This window comes from Plutella xylostella, chromosome 28 (assembly GCF_932276165.1).
Source record: "Plutella xylostella chromosome 28, ilPluXylo3.1, whole genome shotgun sequence".
NCBI classification, from domain to species: Eukaryota; Metazoa; Arthropoda; class Insecta; order Lepidoptera; family Plutellidae; genus Plutella; species Plutella xylostella.
In genome coordinates, this window is record NC_064008.1 from 6,702,436 (window position 1) to 6,721,161 (window position 18,726).

The 18,726-nt window shown below is 42.1% G+C and overlaps 1 protein-coding gene across 1 annotated transcript in view; it reads right to left on the bottom strand.

Annotated features, from left to right (window-relative positions):
• The window catches only part of LOC105390574 (ATP-dependent RNA helicase DHX30), a 30,487-nt gene that overhangs the window by 5,361 nt on the left and 6,400 nt on the right, over positions 1-18,726 (bottom strand). Inside the window, exons 8-19 of the mRNA XM_048631189.1 lie at positions 17,264-17,459; positions 15,462-15,579; positions 14,552-14,708; positions 13,976-14,138; positions 13,684-13,835; positions 13,140-13,303; positions 10,211-10,291; positions 9,924-9,996; positions 9,499-9,635; positions 8,658-8,834; positions 7,137-7,301; positions 6,568-6,766 (exon numbers count right to left, since the gene is read on the bottom strand). Coding sequence (XP_048487146.1) covers positions 6,568-6,766; positions 7,137-7,301; positions 8,658-8,834; positions 9,499-9,635; positions 9,924-9,996; positions 10,211-10,291; positions 13,140-13,303; positions 13,684-13,835; positions 13,976-14,138; positions 14,552-14,708; positions 15,462-15,579; positions 17,264-17,459 — 1,782 coding nt within the window. The remainder of the gene's footprint in view (positions 1-6,567; positions 6,767-7,136; positions 7,302-8,657; positions 8,835-9,498; positions 9,636-9,923; positions 9,997-10,210; positions 10,292-13,139; positions 13,304-13,683; positions 13,836-13,975; positions 14,139-14,551; positions 14,709-15,461; positions 15,580-17,263; positions 17,460-18,726) is intronic.

Sequence of the window (18,726 nt, forward strand, 5' to 3'; positions counted from 1 at the left end):
GCGCCCCCCGCTCCCGCTGCTGCGTCTGCGGCGGCGCCCCCCGCTCCCACTGCTGCGTCTGCGGCGGCGCCCCCCGCTCCAGCTCCCGCTGCTGCGTCTGCGGCGGCGCCCCCCGCTCCCGCTGCTGCGTCTGCGGCGGCGCCCCCCGCTCCAGCTCCCGCTGCTGCGTCTGCGGCGGCGCCCCCCGCTCCCGCTGCTGCGTCTGCGGCGGCGCCCCCCGCTCCAGCTCCCACTGCTGCGTCTGCGGCGGCGCCCCCCGCTCCCGCTGCTGCGTCTGCGGCGGCGCCCCCCGCTCCCGCTGCTGCGTCTGCGGCGGCGCCCCCCGTTCCCGCTGCTGCGTCTGCGGCGGCGCCCCCCGCTCCAGCTCCCACTGCTACGTCTGCGGCGGCGCCCCCCGCTCTTGCTGCTGCCTCCACCACTGCATCTGAAGGATGGACTACCGTCCAGCACCAGAAATACAAACGTAAACCACCCAAAATTTTCACTGGATCAGGCTCACGTGATGAGAGTTTACAGACAGTTGAGCGAGTTAAACACATCCAAGCTTGGTCTTTCAAACCTGAAACTACGGTGGAAACAGTAAGAGACTATCTAAACAGAATTGAGAAATCAAATAACTACACTGTTGAAAAACGAAGCCTAAATACCACGAAACATGCCTCGTTTATAATAGGTATACCTGAGTCCCTATTTAACAAACTGACAGACCCTTCGATGTGGCCGCCGGGTATCAAGTTCGTGGAGTGGTTTCTGCGACGACCCCGTGAACAGCGGGGCCTGCCGCAGCACTAGATCCCCCCTGACCCCGCCGCCCCCGCAGCCCCAGCGCCCTGCTAATGACGACGCTGCGACTGCGGACAGTACTCGACACCTGACACTGATCCATCAGAACATTAACAGGCTGGAAAATAAAACATTTAGACTAGAATGTGAACTACAACTACAGAGTGACGTCGATGTTCTCTGCCTAACTGAACTATTCCTAAATCCTAGTGAGTTGCCAAACGTACGCATAGCGAATTACAAGCTGGCGGCGGGCTACTGCCGGGCGGCGCGCGGCGGCGGCGGCGCCTGCATCTACGCGCGGGACTCGCTGCTCACCATGGAACGGAAAGAGTTCGCCGAACTGTCTGTAGAACTTCACTTTGAAACCTGTGCTATTGAGTGTGTTGGATTAGATGTGATCATAATATGTATTTATAGACCTCCTAAAAGCAACGAAACTGGGGATTATTCCATTTTCTTCTCGAAATTAAATACTTTACTTAGCCAGAATTCTGTAAATAATTATAAAATTATAATTATGGGAGATATCAACATTGACCTGCTAACTAAATCACCAAATTCACAGAAACTAATCTCACAGCTCAAACAATATGGACTAAAATCAATAGTAAAATTTCCAACAAGAATAACTAGCGACTCCAGTACATGTTTAGATCACGTCTACACCAACATACCCAAGCCTGATATTTCTAAACTAGCGCCACTTGAACTTAATGTTTCCGACCACTCTGCTGTTATATTAACTGTTAAGACCAGTAATCAATGCCCTACAACCAGCAAAGTTATAACAAAGAGATTATTTTCTGAAAATAACAAATCTAGTTTCTCGCAAAGCCTAGACCTATATGACTGGGACACACTTCTTAGTAAATCTAATTGCCCAAATACTAACCTAGAGTCAGTTCTAAATGTAATTAATCACTTCTTCAATGTCCACTTTCCCTTAAAAAAATATCCAGTCCGAAAACATGTAAGCTCATGGGTTAATGATGATGTGAAGAAAGACCGTCACAGGATTCGCGAACTGAAGCGAGCGCTCATAGAAGATCCTGATAACGCCACACTAACCAACAACCTACTAGAGTCTGAAACATCTTACTTTCTCAGTATAACCAATGTTCGACGTAACTTTATCAATGATCAGATCTCACAAACCCAATCAGACATGTGTCGCAGCGTGTGGCGAGTCATAGCTACTGAGACAGGTCGAGCAGACCGCAAGGGCGGGGGCCCGCTGGACGTGCTCGTCAACTCCCGCCCCGGCGACACCGCCACCGACCGCAACCAGTTCTATGTACAAGCCAACGATAATCCCAGTGCGCAGCCTGACCCTCCATCTGCCATTCGTTACCTAAACATCTATTTGGACAACAAAACTATTTCGAAGTTTAAACTTGAGCCAATAACATTAGCTGAATTATCTAAAGCTATAAAAGCTATTAAGCGGAAACAATCGCAAGATATCAATGACATGAACACCAAAATCTTAGATTACTTTCCACCAATTTTAATATCACTGTACTGCTCACTATTCAACAAATGCCTTACCGCCGGCCTCTACCCCAATGCCCTTAAAAAAGTTAAAGTACAACCAGTATATAAGGGCAAAGGCGAGATGCACGTACTAAAATACTTTCGCCCTATTTCACAAATACCTATTACATCCAAGATATTTGAACGTTTGATCAGTGACAGGCTGATGAGACACTTGCAAGACAACGCGCTCATGAATGAGCAACAGTACGCGTATCAGTGCGGCAAGTCCACTGTGGACGCGGCGCGTGACATGTTGTCTCGAGTGATGAGTCACCTGGAGGGGCGCCGGCAGGTTGCAGCTATATTTTGTGACTTGTCGCGTGCCTTTGAACTGGTGAATCACTCACTGCTATTAGAGAAACTTAAGGCGTATGGCGTTGAAGGCAATTTCTTCTCAATAGTCAGTGAATTCCTCCAAAACCGTCAGCAATGTACCAGTGTTCGTAACATTAAATCAGACCTAGAATATATCGGCGACAGTGCGGTGCCACAGGGCTCTGTAATGGGCAACAATCTGTTCCTCCTACTCGTCAACGACCTGACGACGGCATCGGACGAAGCCGAATATGTCCTATTCGCTGATGACGGCTGTGTCATTGTTGCGGCAGACAAATTCCACGAACTAAAAGACAAAATTACCAAGGTAATGGCGTCACTCGCTAATTGGTTTGGTGCGAATGGGATGCTTCTCAATGTGGAGAAAACTAACATTATGCACTTCCAACTAAGAAGAGTGAGAGGTCACGATCTGGATGTCATGTGTAATGGACAACCTGTCCCACAAGTTGACCAAGTGAAATACTTGGGCTTCACGGTAGACAGCGCGCTCACTTGGTCGGCACACATTGACCTCGCCTGTGGACGGCTAGCATCGGCTTGCTTCGCCCTATCACGTCTAACGCCTAGCTTATCACTTGAAAACTTAAAAAAAGCGTACTACGGCTACTTCCACTCCATCCTAACATATGGAATAGACGTGTGGGGTGATGCAGCTGATGCCTATAAAATTTTCAAGAAACAAAAAAGAGCTGTTCGTATTATTGCTGGGACTCCCTGGGACCATCACGCAAGAGATTTGTTTATAAAGTACAAAATACTAACTGCGCCATGTCTCTATATATTAGAGGTAGCGAAGTATGCGAGACGGAATCTTAATAGCTTACAAACAATCGGTGACACTCACAACATAAACACTAGGCAGCGCCACCGCCTGTGCACGCCCGCGAGGAGACTCGCCAAGTCCGACAAGACGCTGGGTGTGCTGGCCCCCAAGGTGTACAACGCTCTGCCTAGTGACATTAAGTCTGCCCCGAGTGACGCTGTATTCATTGCCAAGCTCAAAAAGTTGTTGGTTGGTATGGCCTGTTACTCCACTAGTGAATTTTTCACTAATGTATCATTTGCCAATGAGGTAGCTACTGTATAGTTAAGAACTGTTTTTGTAACTATGATTTGTAATTATAATGTGTGACGTCTGTATACTTGTAAGTCTTTACTTTTATACTGTATGCTCTTTTTATTACTTTAAAATATGACGTGTAAATTGTAAAATTTATCAATAAAGGATTGAAATTGAAATTGAAATTGAAATTTCTGTTTTTATACTTTCAAAGTCAGCGGCGTGATATATCATCTTATTCTTCTTTGCATTCTTTAGAAAAGTGAGAGAGGGAAGAGAGATAGTGAATTCGAGCGACTTATGATGAACATTTTCAGGTATTATAGGGTCCTCACACTGTTTTAAGTCACAACTTAGATTAGTCAATACTAGATCTAGAATCCGGCCATTGATATTTTTGCACGAGTTATATTGCTTAAGATTAGTAAAACCCATAAATTCTGCTAAAGTAATCGCTAAATTATTATTGTTAGTGATAAGAGACAGTTCTTTAGTGTCATCCGACGGAATCCACGAAGCATAAGTGATATTGAAATCCCCAACCACAAGAAACAGATCATCAGGGTATTTAAGCATTAAGTCTGAAACGTTACCAAAGAATTTTTGTAAAGAAATTAAATGATTTTTGCTATGTGGAAAATAAGCGCATACAATATTTAACTGTTTTGTTAATAAAGAGGAATGTGCGGAAGCGGAGTTAGGGCGCGTAGGGCGGGTGGCGGCGGTTGTGGCGGCGCCCAGGTCCACGCTCAGCCACAGCTCCTCCAGGTCCGGCGCGCACCACTCGTCCCGGCGGCGCACGCGCAGGTCGCGGCGCAGCGCCAGCACCGTGCCCCCCCCGCGCCGCGCACCGCCCCCGGCCGATGACCTATCACGTCTAAAAACATTATACTTATTGAAGAAATATTCAGAATCGCTATAGTCAGCTGTTAGCCAAGATTCAGTTAAGCATATTACGTCATAATCAGTAAGCAAAACACTCGACAAAAATGCTTCAGATTTGGTTCGCATGCCTTGCACATTCTGATAGTAAAAAGTTAAATTATTGGAATTGCTCATTTTTTTTTATTCATGGGTAATAAAGACCTATATTGTTCCTGCCCAGAATTTGGCCTCTCATACAAAAAAATATCCAATGCTACCATAAAATTGCATTTAATAAGTGTAGTTATTTGTATCTGATAGATATGAAAGCGAAGTATCAGTATGGTAGGTAAGCAAACAAGCAACTCATCCGAAGTTACAATAACAAGCAAGCGAAATACCAACAAATAATAATAGCTGTAAGAGTTAAATTCATATTTATGACTAACATAGTTTAATTTGCACCTTAAAAGTAATGCATTAAGTTCGAATTTTATATTACATAGAAGAAATACCAAGTATAGCTTAATGAAAAGTGATTTATCAATTATCAACTTTACGCTAATAACCATAAGATTCATCGTTAACGCAAGACAGGCTTGTTTACCGGTAGAATTATAACACAAGTACATAATATTATTACAAGGGCACAAAAAATAGTGTTGACTAACGTTTAATGACCTTATTACAATCGTTACAAATAAGTAAGAGATAAATAGGATAAGTCATTTTAGCTTAAGTAGATCGGCCTCATTAGCAATACGCACTATTCTAGACTTATCATTTTTACGCATAAGAATTTTACAGTCGCGAATCCACAGGAAGGAATAATTAAGACTCGCTTTAAGTTCCCGAGCTTGTTTTAACAGCTGTTTATTTGTCGGCGTGAGATGGTCCCCGATGTACAGGTTGGCGGGAGCGCCGGGCAGCCCGAGGTCGGCGGTGGAGAGGCCGCGGCGCGCGCGCACGCCCGACAGCACCTCGTCTTTGCGCATGCGCCGCGTGAAGCGCACAATGATCGCCGGCGCGCGGTTACGGGTACCCGTAGAATTGTCACCGACCGTCGTACCGGAGTCAAACCTACGAACTCGATGAATCGTATCAATGTCGGAATCAGACATTTCTATTCCGATTTTTAGGCAGATACTTTTAAAAATTGAGAATAGATTTTCCCCCTTGTAGTATGGCACACCTGAGATCTCCAAATTATTCATCCTGGAATATTGGTCTCGATTGTTGTTCTCACTTTTTAAAGTATTGATTTCGTCATTCGCCACATCCAGTTGTTTTTGAAGTTTAGGTATGGAAGATAACTTAGCCTCAACCTGTATTAGTCTGTCCTCCATGTCAGAGAAGCGGGTTTCCATTTCTGACCACTTGGTGTTCAGCGCCTGTATCCCGACGGAGGTCTCCTGGACTTCATAAGCAGGAAGTCACTCCTAAAAGCTCTTATTTCATTGAGCACCTCGGTGATTTGGCTGGAAGATGCAGCGCGTGGTGAGCTCCCAGCCGTTTTACAAGTGTTGCAGCGCCACGTCTTTTGCCTGTCCCCAAGCCTTCTATACCCTGCCTCTGTGATCCCAGAGCAGGGAAAGTCCAGGAACTGGTTACAGTCACTACACTTAGCACCATCGTTACAAGTATTATTGCAACGTGCACAAGTAAACATTTTTTAAAGTTGTTTTCGTAAAGCTTTAAGTGACCGTACGTACACAAGCAGCGCGGCTGAGTGATATCTGTCTATCTATCTTTAAATTTAACTGGTTGCGTCGAACAAATAATCGTATAATCAATAGGATACATTTCCAATATTTTCACAAATAGGCGGCCTTACTGCTAGAAGCTTTCTATTCCAGATGACTGAGTGCATGAATAACTTTATGAGTAACTGCGAATGGCGTACAAATTCCACTTTTGTTGCTACTAATTATTTTTTTATTACGTTACATTCTTAACGAAAGCTTAAAACAAAATAAACTCACCTAGTGAAAACCTCCTTAACCGTGGCCAACTTGCCCTTAGTCCTCAAACACCGTTTAGCCACTAACAGCGAGTTAGACCCACTCAATAGTCCCGCTATACTGAGACAGTCTACATCGACGAATCTGTTCAGTTCTGATATCTCTGAGTTGTGAAACATGCCGCTATTTAGAAGCTGGGCCGCGTGGATTTTTGCTAGCGCTGAAATGAAAATTGTTGTGGTATAAATGCATGTTTGTAAAGGACTATGTAAATGCGACAATTTGTATTTGATGTCGTTTTCATAACCTAAAAACGTTTACGTTTTCTTGTGTGAACTGCATAAATTTTCTATAAATAGTTTCATAATAGTTTCCGCCAGAGGCGCCACTTTGAATGCAAAATTATCTGTTAGTTTGACTGTATTTTACAGCAGCATTAGGTATTTGACAGCGCTAAACATCTGATTAGTTACTTTTCACTTGTTTTTGTGGTAGGACCCAGTAATGGTTATTACCCAACAAACTTTACCTAAATGCCAATGTTCAACTGAAAATTTAATTAGAGCCAAGGAAAATAAGACTCAATTTACCTTTACTATACTCCAATCCATCTCTTCTCAGCTCCTCTCTTTCACACCAACGCATAGCCGCATTATACCCATCCTGCTCTAGTATAGTTTCGTATTCATCTTGAATACAGTGCAATGCTATATGGTCAGAAGTGGGATGATACTTTTTCTTGTATTCACGAATATCTGAAAGTAAAAATTTTATATGTTGTTTTGTCGTGGTTAGGTATGAATGAATATTTTCTTGGGTTTGTAGCCATTGAAAGATTATTGGATAGAGTGAATAGATTTTTTTTTTTATTGAGAGAATCGCTGATAACTAGCTGATATTATTGACTTCAGCTATAGCAGAATGAACAGGTAGAATGATTCTTATGCATTTTTTATTGAGAGTAATCTTTATCAAGTTTTAACCATGGTTGATCAAAATTGCTTTTAAAATAACGGATGGATCGTTTTGAATGCGGTCTTTTTATAGTAGATAGTGTAATCTCTATAGCAGGCGATCTAACGCAAACCGATAACTCAAGACCAGGAATCTCGGATTGTCTGGAGTTTAATCAAAATCCGTCCATTCTCTATTTACCAGTGGCTATTTTCCAGTAACTAATGTGAAGTTAGCTACGGCTATTGAACCAGTTACAATAAATCTACCCCTGAGTCACCCCCTTTCGGCTCAGCAAACTACTTTTGCAAAACCCTATAAAGAGCGCAAGACACCCCGCTCTCACAGATATTTACCCAAATTGGTTAAGCAATTTCATTTACCATTACTTCCAGTAACCAGAACACTCCTGTCGCATTGTCTCGCGGCTATGTTCAGAGCGGTATATAGCGGTGGCATACATCACACTATAGAGTGAAGTAGGACATAATTATGTATACAGGGTGTTACAAAAGTTGCGTAATACTAATAGCGATTTTAATAAATAATTTAAATGGACCCCGTGAGTCACCCCCTTTTGGATCTGAATACCACTTTTGCAACACCCTGAAACTCTTTTCAGGACACTCCGCTCTCATTGAGATTCATCTAAATTGGTTTAGCAGTTTCATTTACCATTACTTCCAGTGACTACCGCGCTCCTGTCACATTGTCTCGCGTCTATGTTCAGAGAGGTAGCGGTCGCGTACATCACACTAGAGTGGAGTTAGCTACGGACTCAGCTCGAGTAACTAGTGTGAAGTTAGCTACGGTTTTTAGTCCATATACGAGTGGCTCCAGTGACTAGTGTGAAGTTAGCTACGGTTATTAGTCCATATTACCAAGATATTACCATTAGTTCCAGTGACTAGTGCACTCTTATCGCATTGTCTCGCGGCTATGTTCAGAGCGGTAGCGGTGGCGTACATCACACTAGAGTGAAGTAGGTCGCAGGTCCCGCTAGTGTGAAGTGAGCTATGGTTATTAGTGCAGTTACCAGTGGCTCCAGTGACTAGTGTGAAGTTAGCTACGGTTATTAGACCAGTTACATTACATTAGCTCAGAATACCACTTTTACAACCTGTAAAGAGCCAAATTGGTTTATCAGTTCCATTTACCATTACTTCCAGTAACCAGTGCACTCTTATCACATTGTCTTGCGGCTATGTTCAAAGCAGTAGCGGTGGCGTACATCACACTAGAGTGAAGTAGGGAACAAGCCACTCGAGCTGGCAGTGTGAAGTTGGATAGAGTTCTGCCTAGCGGGGTTAGCTGTTCTGTTGGGGTTAGGGCGCCTGAAAGTAGAAATTAGAGTTTTAGAAATTGAATTTACAAGACACTACTTCACAAATTGAGACCACGATCAGTCAAGCCTAGAGTGGATCGCCGTCCAGCTCACTGATGTGGCCGATAGTGATTGGACGAGGAAGGCAGAGGACAGAGATACGATCATCATCATCATTATCATCAGCCAATAATCATCCACTGCTGGACATAGGCCTCTCCCAAGGAGCGCCACAACACTCGGTCCTCGGCCTTCCTCATCCAACCACTACCGGCTACCCGCCTAAGGTCTTCAGTCCAGCGGGCAGGAGGGCGTCCCACGCTGCGTTTGCCTGTTCGTGAGATAAGATAAGATAGGCTCATACAATTACGAAAATGGTTCCCTGAAATGTGGCATATGCGGTCGAACATTTACCGCCAAGATTGGCTAAATAAGCCACATCCGAGCACCAATGAAGCCTTAATCACCACTAGCAGTCGCCGTATCCGTATCGGCATGGAAGGCATCAATCAATCAATCATTACGGGCTGATGATAATGATGAGATTTATTGAATGTTCTTATTTTATAAGTGTTAAATTAATTTTTATAACGAATTAATTCTGTAATGTCGTACAATCTTAGAAAACTAATAAATGAATACTTAAATAAATTTAGTGATGAAAAAATATTTACCCAAATCAATAAGATCGTTGAGAGCAAAATCTATGGCTTTCTGGGTAGGCGGTTCAGGCAACTGTGACAGGAAATCCGCAACTTTAACGTCTGGCGCATAAGACTTACAATCCAACACCGTTTGCTCGAGGGGTACTCTGAAATTACATAATAATGTGTGGTTACAAAAAGGCTGTATTAGTTTTTAAGTGCTATACAGGATGTAATAAAAAATGTATATAGTAAGCCAAAAGGGAGCTACTAAGGTGGTTATACCAGACAACATTGGTTCTATGACTTGAGAATTCGTGAAAAAATGTACATAACATAGTAAAAAGTTGAACATATTTCGTAAAAAAATCTACAGACCTACCATAATAAAAAGTCCATCAGAGTTTCTATAGACAAGCATGTTTACTACATGGCTACTAAAGAAACATTCTTACCGTAATATCTCTGGCGCAGTGTGCGGTGCAAATTGTTTCTCTTTTTCCTTCGTATACAGTCTATAGCAGTAACCTGAAAATAAGTATAGGTAAAATATTGATTACTTTCACGTTGTCGGTTATTAATACTTATACACTAAATAAATAACTAAATTAAATGAATAATTAAATAACTATCCTACTATTTTTGCAATCTGATCGTCTATTGTTTTCACAAAATTAATCGTAACTTTTTTCCTTTTCGTACTAAAAAAGCTGCATATTTTTAACTTGATCTTGAATATTACCTGGTTGCACTCTGCCGGCCCTGCCCGTTCTCTGCTGAGCGCTGGCTAGAGACACCCACACTGTCTGCAGCGATGACATGCCTGAAACAGAGGTTTTATTTACATTGTCGGTAAACGTTAGACCTATACCATAATATGTATGTTGTAACAACTTTTAGTGAGAGTTTAAAACGGTATTTGTCAAATTTATAAATTTATAACGCATATGCTGTCAATTTTTTTTAAGTCCCTGTAGTTTTATCAACTTGTTGAAAGGATGGACCAGTCAGATTGTATTCATTATATTGATGACATGCAGTAAGCTGACATCCTGCATAAGCAAGCACATATAAGCATTACTTTTCATGCCGGCATTCCCACGGGAATCCACAGTAGATGTCGATTATAACCATACCTTTGCCCTCTTTAATCCTATTCTCCTTGTGAGCCCCTGAGTCCACTACATACACCGCGTCAGGTATAGTCAGAGAGGTTTCAGCTATATTCGTAGCTAGGACTATCTAGGTATATAATGAGTATGTAGATTAAAAAAATTAACCCTGACTGCTATGCCAAAGGTCCCGGGTTCGATTCCCGGCCGGGGCAGATATTTTTTCTCGCGTCTTGGGTATTAATATGTATATATCTATGTATCTGTGTAGATATATCAGCTGTTCAATAATGATATTACAGGCTCTGCCTAATTTGGGGTCGGATGTCCGTGTTTGAGATGTCCCCACGTATTATTGTTAGGCTTGAGTTTAAACCTCCACCAGAAATTATATGATACTGCCGCCAATAAATTCGAAATCTCCGCCAAAACGGATAAATCATCACCAAATCATGCTTCCCAAAATATTTTTGAAATGAACCAAATTATTTTTTACTGCATACTGTAAAACTATATTGACACCATTAAAATTTATTTCAAACCAAATAAAGTATATCATCGCTATATAGATGTAACCAATATATTCTTTTATCAGTATCATTTTAATAATCCTTTCTAACCAAAAAAAGTAAAAGTAAATATTAAAAATTAAGTTTATACCAAATAATCAATAGCTTACCCCAAAACAAAGTCACTTGTTAAATTGCTTTATGAATTAATTAAATCATTAGTATGTGCCTAGTAAAATCTATCCGTTACGCCATCTCGACTCCCATTCGTGTGGCCGTTTGGCCGAGGCTTTGAATTCTGTCATGTACCAATAAATTCTATAGAAATATGAAGTGGCAGTGGGCTGGTCATATCTGCCGAAGAACCGATAACCGTTGGCGTAGACGAGTTCTCGAGTGGAGACCTCGAACAGGCAAACGCAGCGTGGGACGCCCTCCTGCCCGCTGGACTGACGACCTTAGGCGGGTTTCAGCCGGTAGTGGTTGGATGAGGAAGGCCGAGGACTGAGTGTTGGGACGCTCCTTGGGAGAGGCCTATGTCCAGCAGTGGATGATTATTGGCTAATGATCATGATGATGATAGGTTAATGTATGTATATGAGTATGCGGGCGTGGGGGGATGGCGCCGCTCAAATTTGACCTTGTCCAGAATTTGCCGCGATGTACTAGACATCATTGATACATTGCGTCCACAAGCATCGCGCGAAATCAAAATTCATGCCGCACCACTCGTAGAGTCGCAAATACCTACATATTAAAATTAACAGGTAATCGATTACCTTTATACTATACTAGCTGCTCCCGCGAGCTTCGATTCGCCTTAAAAACTTTTCCCGTGAGAATTCCGGGATAAAAAGTAGCCTATGTTCTTTCCCAGGGTCTATACCATATGTATACCAAATTAATTCAAATCCGTTCAGTAGTTTTGTCGTGAAAGAGTAACAGACAGACAGACACAGTTACTTTCGCATTTATAATATTAGTTAGGATATTGTTGTTGGGTAGGATATTTTAGTGATATAAAAAAAAATTGAACACTTAGTTTTGGTGTCAATGTTTATATTTTAGTATAGCATAATGGACAACATTTCAAAAAACTAAAGCTGCTATAAATCGAAAACCATTTCGAGATTTAGCTTTAAAGGCCACAAAAAAAATGATTTTGTATTTTTTGGATGTATCATTTTCGAGAAGATCATAAAATAGTAAAAAAGTGCTGATGACGTCATGCATCAGGTGCGATGCATTTTGATGATCAAAGCCTATAGATTTAAAAACAAAGTAACTGTCACTTTCATTTTTGATTGACGTTGACGTTTTATCGTGACGTTGTTGTTTATTTGGGTCATTTTCATAAATTCTGTTCTGACACTTCATGACTATTTTTTTAAAATTTATCATATAAAATGGTTAGTACGTATTAAGAGATGACCTCTATATAATATGTCCTAGAGCATGCCACCGCCTCCACAGCTGAAAAAATGCTTCTGCTTATTTTTTTTACATGATAAGTACTATCAGAAATATCAATGTCATTTGAAAATTACCCATTTGGTGGTTGGAATGTAAACAAAGTTTAAATGTCATTTGTCAGTGTCATTTATGTTTTTTTCGAGACTAAGGCAATAGACAATAATAAAAATTGAGCCTTATATGTGACATCACTTCCGGTTTTAAAATAATTAACTTTAAAGTTTAAAATAACATGCAAAAATTAATGTATATACAAAATAAAAAAATACGGGTCTTCTAATTTTTTATAAATTTTCCGAATAGCTAATAAAAATATAGGGTAAAGAAAATGAAATGTTGTCCATTTGGTGATGATTTATCCGTTTTGGCGACGAAAAAGATTTTCTATTGTAAACTTGCAATTATTTGGAGGCGTGTTTATTTATTTTGGAACGTAAACGTTTTTTTTGGGGTTTCGATTTTGGAGTTGGTTTAATTAATTTGGTTTAAATTTATTTTTTTGGTGCAATGTATTAGCGTACAATTATTTTTTTTGGTGATGATTTAAATTGTACCCTTATTGTTATTACATATTTACCTGTGCCCTCTTTAATCCTATTCTCCTTGTGAGCCCCTGAGTCCACCACATACACCGCGTCAGGTATAGTCAGAGAGGTTTCAGCTATATTCGTAGCTAGGACTATCTTGCGGATGCCCGGCAGAGGTTTTGTGAAGATCTTGGTCTGTTCTTCTAGTGGTAATCTGGGGAATGGATATAGGTAGAATATTAGATAAAATAATTGTTTTATTTGGGAATTAAACTGCTTTCCCACACATAAAACGGATATTTAATCCTGTAAAATGAACTTATACGTGCAACGGTAAATTAAATACTGTTTAAAGATATGTAAAACTTGTACAAAGTATATTTGACGCAGTATACTAATATAAACAGTATATTTTACAGTGAATATACTGACAAAAGCATGTGGGTCTGGAATAGCTGATTTATAAAACATACTATGAAAACTTTTGATTGGATCACCTCCTAAACTCAAAATGCACATAAAAATTGGACCATCCCACCTTCCACACGGTTCGGATAAAAACTCGTGACAAACGTATAATTATAAGCACCTTACCGTGAATGCACTGGCAAAACCATGTGGGTCGCTTCCGGTAATTCACTAGTCAAAAGTTTGTGTGTGGTCTTGATCTCGTGCCACCCCGGCAGGAATACTAGAATCGCCCCTTCTGGCTGAGTTTTGTCTATGGCTTTCACTACATTAGCTATCTGAAATTATTACAGTTTATTTGATTGATATGAAATCCATACATCATAGAAAAGTTCACTTGAAGTCCTACGTGGAATTCCCACGGGAAAACCTCTTAAGAAATCAAATATCGCGGGCAAAATCTATATAAATTACTTACCTCATTACAGTGAACATTAGGTCTCCCGTCATCCCTTTCACACGCCTGTAGTGTGAGCGAGACGTCTACATTTCCCAGTTTACTCTGTAAATCTTCTAAATACGTCACTTCTACCGGGTATGTGCGGCCTGGGACCTCTATTACTGGGCAGTTGTCGAAGTATCTGGAAGTAAATTGAAATGGTTTCTTTATTTGGGAGGAGGGTGGTGTTTATCAGTGGACTTCTAGAAGGCAGGTCTATACAGGATGTTTTGAATGAGATATAGTAAGCCGAAAGAGTGTGACTCAGCTAGTAGCTCTGAACAACTCTACGACTTTTGGAAGTCACCAGAGGTTTGATGTTGCACTGACTTTAGTTACTAGTACTGTAGTTTACTGTACCTCTATTATCATCTATCAAAATTAGGATTAGTATTAATATGTTTGACTGGTGTAATATGTTTGTTGATGGGTATGTGAATTTGTTTCTTCATAACTTCTAAGCTACTTATCAGAATTTCACAAACAAGCTATCATTAGAAGCTCTACTTATCTATAGTTTTACAGCTTTGAGAATGAAAACGATCCTCAACTTACTTAGTAAAAACCTCAATATCAAGCGTAGCACTCATAACAACCACTCTCAACTCTTTATTCAAGTCCAGTGCTCGCTTCAGTAGACACAGGGTGATGTCAGTGTTGACGTCTCTCTCGTGAGCTTCGTCTATAAACACGTGGGTGCAGCCGTGGAGACCTGGGGAAGTAAGAAGTGATGTGATTGCAAAAACTATATGGTAAGCCGAAAGGGGGTGATTCCGGGCCTCTTATTTTTTTTTGTACAAACCCTACACCAGCTCTGGAGCTCGATGACGGAAGCGTCGTGTTGGGATAAACTCAGACTATCTCCGTTTAAAATCTTACCTAACATGTCTAATTCAAATTGATGATATTGAATTGAATAGAGATTTTGACGTCTGACGTTATTCTATAACTTTTTTTATGTTCATCGGAAATAACAATAATTTCTGCGAAATCACGGCATTGGAGTACTCATACCTCCGGAATCGATACCTTAGGGCCAAGTGTTTGCCACTGTCACTGGTAACAAAAAAATACACTTATGAAGCATGTATATACCGGGTTCATTCTGCAGTCGTCTCAGCAGTACTCCGGACGTGCAGTACAGTACGGACCCGGCGGGCGGGCGCGGCGGCCGGCTGTCCAGCCGCACTTGTAGCCTACTGTCTCTACATACACCACATAACCAGCCTACAGTCTCTACAACACAACATAACCAGCCTACTGTCTCATCTACACAAAGGTGGTCAAGTTACGTAGTACAGAGTACATCGTATTAAAGCGCAAATATATACCTTGATATCTTGGGCAAATGTCTGAGCCCAATATCGAAAAGAGCGGCGGCGCTTCACTTCGGTCCTTTGCCCCCAGAGGAATAAGTATACACGCTCTTGCAAATATGGTATAAGTAAGTATAAGTGTAGTGTACCGGGGTCATTCTGCAGTCGTCTCAGCAGTACTCCGGACGTGCAGTACAGTACGGACCCGGCGGGCGGGCGCGGCGGCCGGCTGTCCAGGCGCACTTGGTAGCCTATTGTTTCGCCTACCTGGAAATAAATTATAGAAAATGGGGTGTTTTAATGCTATTTTGTAGAAGGAGGATGCAAGGTGTACTGGATTGAGGTGCATGCAGTTCGGTATGGACTTGACTACACATGTACGCATAATATAACTTAGGCCGCCGGAGCCCGGATAGATACGGATAGCCGTACATACATGGACGATATAGCGATACCTGTTTTTCGCTCATATTATGCAGACGTGGTATAAGTTGTAATTGTAATGTAACTAAATAAAAAATTGGTTATTCACTAGTACATGCCATGGATTCGAACCCACGGCCTCACGATTGATAAGACGACACCTTACCCGTTACGCCACAGCAACCCTCCCCAGCTACACTAAAATTCGCAATGACACTCACATCTTCCCCCATCTCCTTGGCGACTCTGCTGGCCAGCCCGACCGCGGCCACCTTCCTCGGCCCCAACACGACGGCGCGCACCCGCTGCCAACACTATTCAAGATGGCCGCCGGAGCCCGAGTAGATACGGCTATAATACATGGCTAAGCTTAAGATTGTAGCTGAAGGGGTTATTTAGAGGTGAATCGTAAGTGAGACACACGCTTTTCTCTGTACATTATGTATGGCTCGCATGAAGTATGGTAGGTTTCCTTACGAGGTTTTCTTCCATAGTAATAGCACGTGGTATGATTGTACTAAATTTAAAAGAACTCATCAGTGTCAGGATTCGAACCCACGGCCTCCCAACTCCGAGTCGAGCTCTTCCCCGCTACGCCACACCACCTCTCTCCAGCTACGATAAAATTCGCAATGACACTCACATCTTCCCCCATCTCCTTAGCGACTCTGCTGGCCAGCCCGACCGCGGCCACCTTCCTCGGCCCAGACACGATGGCGCACACCCCGCTGCCAACACTATTCAAGATGGCTACCCAGAGCCCTGGTAGATAAGGCTATTCATACATGGATAAATGGAAATATATACTCATGATTGTAGCTGAAAGTATAGTTTGGGGTGAATCGCAACAGACACACACGCTTTTCGCTGTAAATAACGTTCTTATGAAGGAAACGTTTGGACAATACTGGTTTCCTTACGAGGATTTCTTCCATTGTAATAGCACATGGTATGAATGTACTAAATTTAAAAGACACTCACTTAAATTTTCATCGGGTAGAAGGATTCGAACCCACGGCCTCTAGCTTGAGAGTCGAGCTCTTCCCCGCTACGCCACACCAACCCTCCACAGCTACGCTAAAATTCGCAATGACACTCACATCTTCCCCCATCTCCTTGGCGACTCTGCTGGCCAGCCCGACCGCGGCCACCTTCCTCGGCCCCAACACGACGGCGCGCACCCGCTGCCAACACTATTCAAGATGGCCGCCGAAGCCCAAGTTGACAAGGATATACTTACTATGTAGGTACTCTGGAATATCTATATCTAACTAAGGTAACTCGCAAAAGCCACCAGATTTTTGCTGTATATTACGCTCTCATAAAGTATGAAACATTTTTTCAATGTAGGTTTCCGACAGTGCAGGTTTTCCCTATGAGGTTTTCTTCAGGTATGATTGTACTAAATTTAAAAGAACTCACTAGTGTCAGGATTCGAACCCACGACCTCTCGATCTAGAGTCGAGCTCATCCCCGCTACGCCACGTCACCTCTCCTCAGCTACGCCAAAATTCGCAATGACACTCACATCTTCCCCCATCTCCTTAGCGACTCTGCTGGCCAGCCCGACCGCGGCCACCTTTCTCGGCCCAGAAACTATTGCCCGCACCCCGCTGCCACCACTATTCAAGATGGCCGCCGGAGCCCGGGTAGATTTGCCGCAACCGGCAGCGCCGACTAAGATAGCAGTGCGGTGGGATTGGAGCGTTTGGGATATGGTGTCTCTGGAAAAATTATAATAGGTTGGTATAAGTTGTAAGTAGTAAGAATTCGAGAGGTAGTGACACTAAGCCCTTGTTTCACAATGTCTGGCTAGTGGCTTCCTGTGAGATAAAATAAATGGTGTCACTGTCTATAATTAATATAACAGAGCCGGCAGCGCCTACTAAGATGGCTGAGGGGTTGGATTGGAGGGTTTGCGATATGTTGTCTCTGTAAAGAATGAGGAAGTGTATTGGTTGGTAAAAGTGGTATGATGGAAACATGTGTTGTAAGTACATAAGTAAGTAATCATGAGATCTAGAAGAGACGACTTCAGTAAACTTTTTCAGAAGGCTTTTTTATATGCACAGCCGATGAAATTACTATGGCATAAGATTTTCATCCGCGAGCCACATACGTAAGGAACGTACGGAATAGTGCACTCAACTTCATTCAGTATCACTGCACCTAGGACCTAATGTTTCTGAAAATGTAGAAATAAAACTCTAAAATCCGAAAGTAAGCCTATCTAATAGGCAAGGCGAAAGATTTTGAAATCCTCTTCCGTAATGCAGATAACCATCTATTGTTTACAACAAAACCTTTATTTCGGTAATAAACTTAAGATTTTGGAAATTTAAAGCCATTTTTATAATCATTTTTAAATACTGCGCGAAAACAGCTCGCCGTGTCATGGCGTCGTGTGTGACGTCACACTTACGTACGTCAAATTTGTTTACAACAGCAAAGTAAACAAACACTGCGTATTTTTTGTGTTAAAAATGAATTCTAAAGTTTGTATGTGGTGTGCAGTGCCTCAGTGCAAAAATACATCAATAACGACACCCAACAAGGTGTTTGTACATGTCCCATACAAGAAAATAATAAGAGATAAATGGTTAAAGCTTGCACGGCGAAACAAACTTCTACGAAACAAACTTCTTCGGCGAAATAAACTTCTACGAGTTTAAAACGAGTTTGATTGCTACTTAGTCATATTTATATCTAGTGTTAAAGATAACGTAGCTAGTCACGTAGCCCGCAGAGCCGACGACCGCTGGAGTACAAAGGTTCTGGAGTAATAATAATAATAATAATAATAATGAGTGGAGACCCCGTGTCGGCAAACGGCGTGTCGGTCGCCCCCCAACCCGTTGGTCTGATGATCTGCGGAAGGTAGCGGGAAGCCGCTGGATGCAGATGGCGGGTGACCGTTTGGGGTGGCGATCGTTAGGAGAGGCCTATGTCCAACAGTGGACTACAGAAGGCTAAGAGAGAGAGAGAGAGTTA